The sequence below is a fragment of the Pundamilia nyererei genome, unplaced genomic scaffold (assembly GCF_000239375.1).
Source record: "Pundamilia nyererei isolate P.nyererei 1_Seehausen unplaced genomic scaffold, PunNye1.0 scaffold00097, whole genome shotgun sequence".
Classification (NCBI taxonomy): domain Eukaryota; kingdom Metazoa; phylum Chordata; class Actinopteri; order Cichliformes; family Cichlidae; genus Pundamilia; species Pundamilia nyererei.
In genome coordinates, this window is record NW_005187498.1 from 1797503 (window position 1) to 1807303 (window position 9801).

General features: G+C 43.1%; 1 protein-coding gene across 1 annotated transcript; it reads right to left on the reverse strand.

The window, feature by feature from the left end:
* Window positions 1-3324: 3324 nt before the first annotated feature.
* On the reverse strand, window positions 3325-6755 carry ckma (creatine kinase, muscle a). The gene is made up of 8 exons (XM_005740135.1): window positions 6660-6755; window positions 5264-5471; window positions 4986-5140; window positions 4688-4820; window positions 4420-4591; window positions 4186-4309; window positions 3903-4092; window positions 3325-3818 (listed from the first exon to the last, which is right to left on the reverse strand). Exons 2-8 carry the CDS (start codon window positions 5454-5456, stop codon window positions 3640-3642), a joined length of 1146 nt encoding a protein of 381 aa, XP_005740192.1. The 5' UTR covers window positions 5457-5471; window positions 6660-6755; the 3' UTR covers window positions 3325-3639.
* Window positions 6756-9801: the final 3046 nt, after the last annotated feature.

Consider the following 9801-nt stretch of genomic DNA (forward strand, 5'->3'; position numbering starts at 1 on the left):
ATTGGTACCTTTTGGATAATTTATAAAGAAATAATCTGGCAAATAATATAGAATTGCCCGAATAATCCAAAAACCAATAGGTCAGCCACAGAGGCTGTATCCATGTGTTAGTCTGTATGACCTGTATGCAGTCCACTGCAATAATGTGTGGGCAAAAAGATTCTATTAAGGCAGCTGCCACAAAGCTACCATTGAGGCTTCAGAATGCAAAGCTAAAAACCATTTGCTGATTTCACTCTGGCTATGTCCATCATTTATATTTCACTATGTTTGCTGGGATAACGCTCTTAAATTATTACATATGATAATTCGCTGCAGTAAGTTGTCCTTAATGACCCTCTATAATAAATACAGGCGCTAAAATTGGCTAAAATCAACGTCCTTCAGTATTTGTGACCGACCCCCAACCGAGTCATTTAGATTTCACCAACCTTCACTTTTCTTTAGCAGCCTTGTAATAAGTCAGTTGTCATTAGCAGAGGTGGACCGTCACTCACCCCACCACAGACTTAGAGAGATTCAGTATTTCTGGTGTATTTTCAGTGCAGGGCAGCTCTTCTGCCGCTTCTATTCTGTGCCGTGCGATCTCACCTCAGTCGTGATCTCACTTTAGTCGTCGCCTCAGTTCTGTCGGTGGGAAACGCCAAAAAGTGGATCGGCCAAGCAGCAGCGCAAGCGCTTGGATTACACACTCGCCGTCACACACACAGAGGCGGCGTGCACTCCTCTAACGCCCGCCCTTTTTCTTTCTTCTTTTCTTTTTCTTGTGGTACGTGTATTAACTGCTCTGTCCATTACTGATGACCGTGGGGATCAGGGGAGGGGGGAGCGCTCTGTATTCGGAAAGGCACGACGAAGGCAGTGTGGACAGTGTTTTCTTCTTGTTAGTCCAGTTGCCTTTAAAGTGAACTACCCCCAGCGCCTTCATACAATACACATTTAATGTAAAAAAGTAAAAAACAAAAAAAAGAGAGAGAGAAAAGTGCGAGAGCTTTCTATTCTCCCTCCCTGTTTTTAGTGAATAATGTACTGTGATATTTGCGTAGGCTACAGAGATCATATTGTTTGGCTGCTGATTTACTGTTAATACTGTCTCTCAGTTGTGGCTTTGCTCATGGTGACCTACCCCCAACACCCAGCCCCACCCCATTCCATTCCCACCCCTACATTTTACAGGGATCGCTGACCTTCTGTTCGCCGCCTCCATACGTACCGCCAACTTTATCCGGTCGAGCATTCGTCTTTCTTTATTGCAGGGAAATGGTCAGCCATCATCCACTCTCTCACATTGTTCTACATTTTCAGTCCAGTATGGTGTTTGCTGTTTCACGTAGCCCAGCAGGGGAAGTCGATGTTGACCTGCCCTCCCCCTCAGGGTGAGAAGCAGACACCAGAGTGGACATCAGGAGTCTGTCCTTGTCCTCTCCCTGGACGTTTTTCATTGTGGTGTATATTAGCATTAGGTAATATAGACCTCAATGCACTTTGCTTTGACTTGAATCAGCTCCTTCCAGTGTACCTGTATAGGTAATACCCAGAACTAGCCACTGGAAGGCGCCAATGTCTTAAATGTGAAACACTTCGATTTGTGGATATTTGCACAGGTACTTTATTTATTTTTTAGAATAATATCATTAAAAAAACAGGATTTATATCAGTCAGTTGATGGCTGTATATAAAATATATGAATATAGTATATATCTTAGAGCTCAAGGTTTATTTATAGCTAGAGCAAGGGAAGTAATTCTAGATTAAAGCAGTTTCTGTCAGTGATAATGGGGAACAAAACCAAGCTGCAATCTTGCATGAGTTCAGAGTTTGGGTTATACTGGAAAAAATGAAATGTGATGCACACCTTGGACTGGAAGCTTTGTGAAATGCAGACACACACAGTCACTTTTCAGATATGAGTTGCTAAATGAAATGCCAGAATATCCCCCACCCCCCTTCACAAAAAGTAACAGAAGGGCTCATGTGAGACACAGTAACTTCACTCCACCTTGTTGCAACAGGATAGCTTCAGCACTCATTCAAGAGGGCATCTTGAGTTTATAGAAGCCTTTGGATATGCCGTAAAACATACCACAGCGTAGAGTATGAGGTGCAGTCAAAGAATTACAAGACTTGTTGCGGCGAAGAAGACAAGGTCGCAGAGACGCACCTCTGTGTAGCAGAGCAGGCGGTGAGCAACGATTGTGCTGGTATGGTCCAAACACTTGCACGTGCATTTGAGCTGATTGTTCTGTAGTAGGCTGCTACTATAGAACTCTACATTGGAAATACTCAGTTCAGTTTGATTTTATTTATATAGCACCAGATCACAACAAATTCGCCTCTTTATGTTGTGAGGTAAAAACCCAACAATAATATGACACCGAGGGACAAATTCATGCCAGATCCTGGGTCTGAATGTTGGGTCAAAGATGCCCACATGCTGCCTCAGCTCCATGGTACAAAGTGCAAAAGCCTATCTACAGAACTTTGTCTATCACAGGTTTTCATGTTGATAGAGTGACAAAATGTGGAATCACGTCTCTTAAAGTCCTACTTGACATCTTCTACGTACACATGACCGTACCATGCTGCACAACAGGAGTCTGTGAACTCTTTGAGTGCACCTCGTACATAAGAAAAATGATTTAGATCCTGCACGAGGACAGCTGCAGTTGGAATAAATTGTGCAGTTTTAACTTGAATTTCCAAGTCCCTGTCTGCATTCAAGCCATAGAAACGTTTCAGGTTGTTTGCTGAGCATTTCAGCTGGAACTTTTGAACTAAATGGGTTGAAAAAAAGAGAAAAGCAAATAACTTATGGTTAAACAACTCACTCATAGTATAAGATGGATGAATCAGGGGGATTCTACTGTGAAGAATTCTCAAAAAGAGGTTTTGGTGACGTGAGTGTTTGGGTAAATGCTTGTATACCTGATCGGAAAAGGTGTATCACTGGTCTAAATGGTTTAAATGGTGGATGATGACAGTATTAGAAACCCGAGGGGCTCAGTATTTAACATTCACTGTCATTTCAAAACTGATTTTGGATACAGTTAATGTTACATGCAAAAGAGACTTAAGAACACACACAGTTTGACCTGTATGAGTAATTTTACTCTCTTCTACTGTTTAATTCCTCCCATCAGAAGCAAACTGTAACCTGAAATGAGTGGGTGTGATGCGTAAGGAGAACATGGAGCTGAAGATGAATAAAATTCACTGATGTTGGCAATTTTTTCCATCATTTTGCCATCTTGTTTTCAAAGCTACTACTTTCCAAAACCTCTATCTGTCGATTATACTGCAACAAGACAAAAACGACTCGTTTAGTTGTTTTACAGGGCACTTTATTATTGAGCAGTATGAGCAGCTTCAATAATCTTTACTTTTTATAACAAAAAGTAGGTGATGCCACATTCGCCAGGCAAGCCCAGCTCAGTGGAGGCTGATCCCAGGATGTTACCAACCAACACGGGAGAACTTAAAAAAAAAAAAAAGAGGACAGAGAAAAGAAAAAGCAGGAAAGAAGAGAAAGAAGTTTTCAGAGTCAAGAGTCTCTAGTTGAGCGGCTGTTTCCTCTGCGTGTCCATCAGTTGGCTCGATTACACATGAACGGTCACGAGAAAAACGGAAGATTGTCCCTCTCTACTTCTGGGCTGGGATCATGCTGTCAATGCTCTCTCCCTTCTCCAGCTTCTTCTCCATCTCAACCATCAGCTTGACACCGTCAACCACCAGTTGGACCTGCTCCACTTCAGAGGAGCCCAGACGGTCGGCGTTGGAGATGTCAAACACACCACCCACAGAGGCAGTGTCCACACCACCTAAAGAGAAAGGGCAAAAGTCAGAGTCGCAGTGGAGATTTCACTGGGCTGTTCAAGCTGGTCCACAAGCATATGAGTGTTTACCTGTGCCACGCTTCTGCAGACGCAGCCTGGTGAGGATCTCCTCAAACTTGGGATGTGTGCTCAGCTTGGACAGTTTGACATGGACGCCACCACGCAGGCCAGTGCCCAGGTTGGAGGGGCAGGTCAGGATGTACCCGAGATGCTCATTCCACATGAAGCCACGGTCGTGCTTCTTGAAGATCTCCTCAATCTGGCAGGTTTGAAAGAAGAAGAGTCGTGAAAACATCCTGAACAATTGTTTTCATTTCATCCCGGCTTTCCGAGGCCTGTTATATCTGCATACCTTCTGCAGGCCAACGCAGAAACGCCTGAACACCTCCCTCATGTTGCCACCCTTCTGCATGGAGATGACACGAAGGTGATCCTCCTCATTCACCCAGACCAAGAAGGTCTTGTTTTCGTTGTGCCTGAGCAGATATAGTTTCACATTTAGGGGAACACACAGATAATGCAGACAAAAGATTTCTAAGGAAAATGTTTCACATTCAGCCTGTTAACACTTAATGACAGTGCTCACCAGATGCCTCTGCCATCAGGCCAGTCACGGGCCATACCAGCGCAGGTCAGCAGGGGAGACACGGGCTTGTCAAACAGGAAGTGATCAGCGATCAGCTGCTCCTGCTCAGCATCAGTCATGGTCTTCAGGGGGTAGTACTTTCCCTTGAACTCACCATCCAGGCTGTTCAGAGCTGCAGTTAGGAGCAAAGCAGGGATAATATTGTCTGATAATACTGACACTGGACGCTTAAATTCAAAGACGCAGTCCTTTTCCTTTGAATACTTACCCTCAATGGACAGCCTCTCAATAATTCTGCGCTCTCCACGGCTGTTGTGGGGGGGCAGGGTGAATCCCTTGATGCTGCGACCAGTACGAACACGGCTAGACAGAACGTAGTTGGGGTCCAAGTCGTCACCACCCTAAAGACAAATAAACTTTGAGTCCCAGGTGAAAAAAGATAAATAAATAACAGAGTTCCTGGAGCAATGCACAGATGTGCTAAACCATTAAATCAGTTCAACATCTGAAGACTTGTGCAGTAAGTCTTTTGTTAAAGTATGTCTCCTCCATGAAATCTGCGGTACCTTCAGGTTCTCATGGTTGAGGTCAGTCTTGTGCTTGTCAGTGGGCTTGTATCCACCATGACGGTCGGAGATGACAGGGTCAAGCAGATCCTTGAAGACCTCATAGGACTCCTCATCACCAGCAACACAGCCAACAGTCATGATGAAGGGGTGACCTGAAGAATGTAAGTAAGAAGTGTGTGTTCGGAGGGGGAACAGAAATGAAAGAATTAGTTTTTATGGCTAATGTTAATCAGGAATGAAACAGATTTCTTTATCTGATATGAAACATATCTCACCAGGGTTGTCTACACCAGTCTGGATGACATCATCCAGAGTGTAGCCACTGGGTGTCTGTTTGTCCCTCAGCTTGCCATATATCTCCTTGGTCAGAACCTTGGCCATATGGTTGTTGTGCTTGGACAGATCTGGGAACTCCTCCTCAACTTTGTAGTTGAGCTTGAAGTTGTTGTGGGTGTTTCCGAAAGGCATGATTGCTTTCTAACACTGCAAAATGAGGGAAAAGCCTTTGACTAAATCTTGGAACGATAATAAACTGTTTCATCTGGAGATTGTGGAGGTGATCGAAATAGTCACAAAATTTCTGCAGCATTTGGAGATACGGGATATTCTGTGTGACAGCTGCAAGTTTTAAGCGGTGTCGGCAGAGGAATCTTGGTAACAAGTGTCACTCAATTTCCAGCAGCTCAGATGTCACTTTGAAACAGAGTACAGGGAGGAGTGCCTGTTGGCTGGGTATTTTTAGCACAAGTACATCTGAATGTGTACCCTTTATGTCCTCAGTATCTACAAGCAAAGCTTTATACGTACAATCACAACTGTCCTGATTGCACATTGACACATAAATGCACATAAATGAAAACTTGACTGGTCAGTTCCAGCACAGGCGTGTCTTCACTGAAAGCACTACAAGGTCTTTGTGTCACTGTACAGGATTACTGCAACAGTATAATTGTCACAATGCTGAAAGAAGCCTGATTAGCAGCACACTTGTCCAGCTACTGCGATCCAACAATATATACTCTTCTTACACTCATTACCTGATAAGCTGTTCAACATGAGTACGTGCATGATGCATGCAATGACGCACTCGTTACATCACATGAAATATGATCTGCACCTCAGTCCCAAACTGATTTACAAAATTAGCCGTTCTTTAAATCAGTAATCCCTTTCAATGTGACAATTTTCTGATTAGTTTACAGCCAAAAAGCTCCAAAAGTGTAACTTTGAAACAGCAAAAGTCGCAGATGACACATGGGGGACTTCAGTCTGTCTCTCCTACATGTATCAAACTGCGAAGCACCTGTCCACATAAATCACTGTCCAAAAGAAAATCATATGCAGAGAGCGAGAATAAAGAGTGGATTGACACAAGTTATCACTGGAACCACAGCCTGTCTGTTAAAGCATGATCTTTAAGCTTAATCTTAACGGAGAACAATTCAATGAAATTAGCTCTTTTTTTAATGCATCATATTGATGCAAATGTACCAGATTTGTTGCACAATTATCCTTTGATTTCATCATGGACTTCATGTCCACAGCTTTTCATTAAAAGAAAAAGTAGCCAGAACTAATTGTTTGTGCTATTTTAAATGCTTTGCTTGTTCTCCCAATCCATATCTCCACGTCTGCTCTTCTTTAACCCCACAAAACTAATCATTTCTTTACCTGCACACCAGACAAGTACAGAGGTAACAGTCCTTGGGATCAGATCCTGTTCACCACAGCCAAAATAGGGGTCACCCAACTCTGGAGGTCTCTGGCCCCTCTTTATATACCACACAGACACTAGCCATTGGCTTGGCCATTTTAGTGCCTACTGCAGCCTCATTGGCCAGAGCCTCTGCACTGATACTGCACAGTTTATGAAAGAGACACATTTACAGCTCAGTCATTCAAGACGGGTGCTGCAGCTGTAACCTCACCCCCGTCAGCCTCCGCACACCCCCCCACCAACCCTTGGCCCATACATAGCTGTAGTTGGAGTGTGGGAGCATGTGAAAGGGGAGGAGGAGGTCACATGAGTGAGGCTGGGGTGGTAATGGGGAAAGGCCACTGAAATAAGCTGAGTTTCACTTTTGTCAAACACACTTTGGAGGTCAGGGTTCCTTACTGTAGGTGTGAAGGTTAGAAAGAGTTGGTATTTTCTTCACTTATCAAATGGCTGTTATCTAGAAATGCTCCTCGCATCTTAATGGTGAGCAATGTCCCACCACCCACCGAAGCTGGTTTATGCTATGGAAGGCATAAACACACTGAATCAAACAGAGTGATTGGTCAGGTTTCGATCATTGCACTTCTTCTGGGGTGGCTGTAGCTCAGGTGGCAGAGCAGGTCAGCTACTAATCAGAAGGTTGGTGGTTCGATCCCAGGCTGCCTCCTGGCTGCATGCCAAATATCCTTGGGCAAGATACTAACCCCGTGTTTGCCTACTGGTGGCGCCAGTGTCCGGCAGCCTCGCCTCTGTCAGTGCGCCCCAGGGTGGCTGTGGCTACAATGTAGCTTGCTGTGAATGACTGAATGTAGTGTAAAGCGCTATACAAATGCAGGCCATTTCTTTGATCTACACCAGGGGTGTCAAACATAATGCCTGGGGGCCAGAACAGGCCCCCCAAAGACTGTAACTGGCCCGCAGTGTGGCTTTGGAAAATGTGAAGGAGAAGACAATTGATAAACTTTTCACTGTATTTTAACAACTCCTGTATCTTTTCCTGCCGAAGAAGATCCTCCTCCATGGCCATTCATACTAACCAAAGTAATTAAGTAATAGATTTTAAAAAATTAAATTACAGAATGTTCCCATTTTTTCCCTTTTCAATAACTACTGTAGAAATGTATGATTTCTACAGTGGGTTCGCAGTATAGGACTGTGTGCACAATGAGCCAACAGAACATTTTCTGTAATTCTACACTTTTATTTCGTGCAGTTTATGTGCAACACAGTATTTCTTCATCATGTAGAAAAAAATACAAAACTTTTCCCTGATTTGTGGATGGCATGATGAACTGTGTTCCAATGTATGGAACTGTTCCTGAGCCCATGCATTGATGTCCATGACAGAGTAACACCTGCTTTTATTGCAGTGTCGTGTTGGGCTGCAAAGATCACAACCATCTAATATTGATTTCCAGCTTTTACCCTTATGTACAGATATTTCGGTAGACAAATAATTTCAAATATTCATGTCAATACATTTTCCAGGTCTTTGTATCCTATTATAGATGTTTTCCACAAGTCTAATTTTCTCTTCTTGTCTTGGAGCCAGTGGTTTGCAGAGTCTGACAGTGATGCGCCTATCTCTTCCTAATGACTATTTTCTTAAGTCATCAGATTGTTGATTTGGTCACTTCTAAACTTTTTTGCTATCTTTATGATCTTGTTTTTGTTTTGCTCTTCAGCAAAACAATACAAATGCAAACTTAACACTTGGAATTAACTCTATATTCTTTATCGGCTTATTATTTCATGAAATAACAAGGGTACAGGTCTCACCTGGCCATGAAATGATGATGAAAATTTGCACTTCAGTCATATTTCAGGTAAAATGGTGTACAGAGGAAAACCTACAGCAACTGTGTCACTGTCTAGAAACTTAAAGACCCAAGAGTCCAAAAAATGAGGGTAGTTCAAATATGCTGTGCATGTATTTAAGGGAGTGTGTTAATATTTTCTGTGACAGCCCAATCTTCATGATTTCTCTGAAGACCGAAGGGAGAAAGATTCTCACGTATGTTTTGAGATGTTGTTGGTACCAGTGCTGCCCCACACCACAGACATCTGAAACCCTTGACTCAAAACTGATATGATAATTATCAGATGCTGAATCTTTGATGGGAATACTGAGCGATGGAATGTTGAGGAAGAAAGTCGATGCCACCTGTGACTTAGAGAATCCATCATAGCTATAACACCGGCATCTTTCCAAGAGAGAGGAGCATCCCAGAATGCAGCTCTTTCTGTGGGATGGCCCACCCATCTTTGACTGGCAACTGACAGTTCACAGCTGCTCTTTCAACGTCACCATGTCTGTGAACCACAGCACAGAAAGGACATATCCAGCTATCCAATTCAACCATCCCAGGCTCCTTAGGCTTGCATGCGTGCTTTCCTAGGTCCCCTCTCATTTTTGCACTCTAACTCGCCTGCTGTTGTATTGTAGAGGAGGGTCACCGTGCCCTTGCCCTGAATTGAAACCACTTCTCATGTTTCTCAGCTGTCCCCTGCCTGTCCTTCAACAAGTCAGATGTTACCAAATTAGTGCAGGTTTCTTCTATCTCTCCACATACCAATCTGTCCCTGTTAACTAGAGCAGCTACTTTTGTCTGTGCAGAATATTTAGGTACTTTGTAAGTGGCTGGGGTTGTTTTGCTGTTTGTTTTTTCCCTCAAGTAAACAAAATATATTTTTGGCATATATATAATATATATATGTTGCAACAAAGCTCCGGATAAAAGGAAATTTTGGGAATAAAACTTCCAGACAGTTATATTGAAAGATGATCGAGATTTAGCAGAAAAAAATCTGCTCATTGGCATTGTTGGTTGACAACCTGCGGTTATGCAACTAAATGACTTTCCTGACATGACAAAAATAATTCCTGTGCCTACGTGGCATAAATAACATACAGCTGACAGTTTAATGAAAGGTAAAAAATCTATTTAAGTGTGAGGTTAATTCAACTGACTTTTAATATTTAATTTTCTGTCTGTTCGCTGCCTTCTACCACTCCACCTCCCATCCTTCATTACGGTCAACTCAGCAAGCCATGTCCACTCTCCACTCAGTCCCTCTACTTCTCTCTTTCTCTCT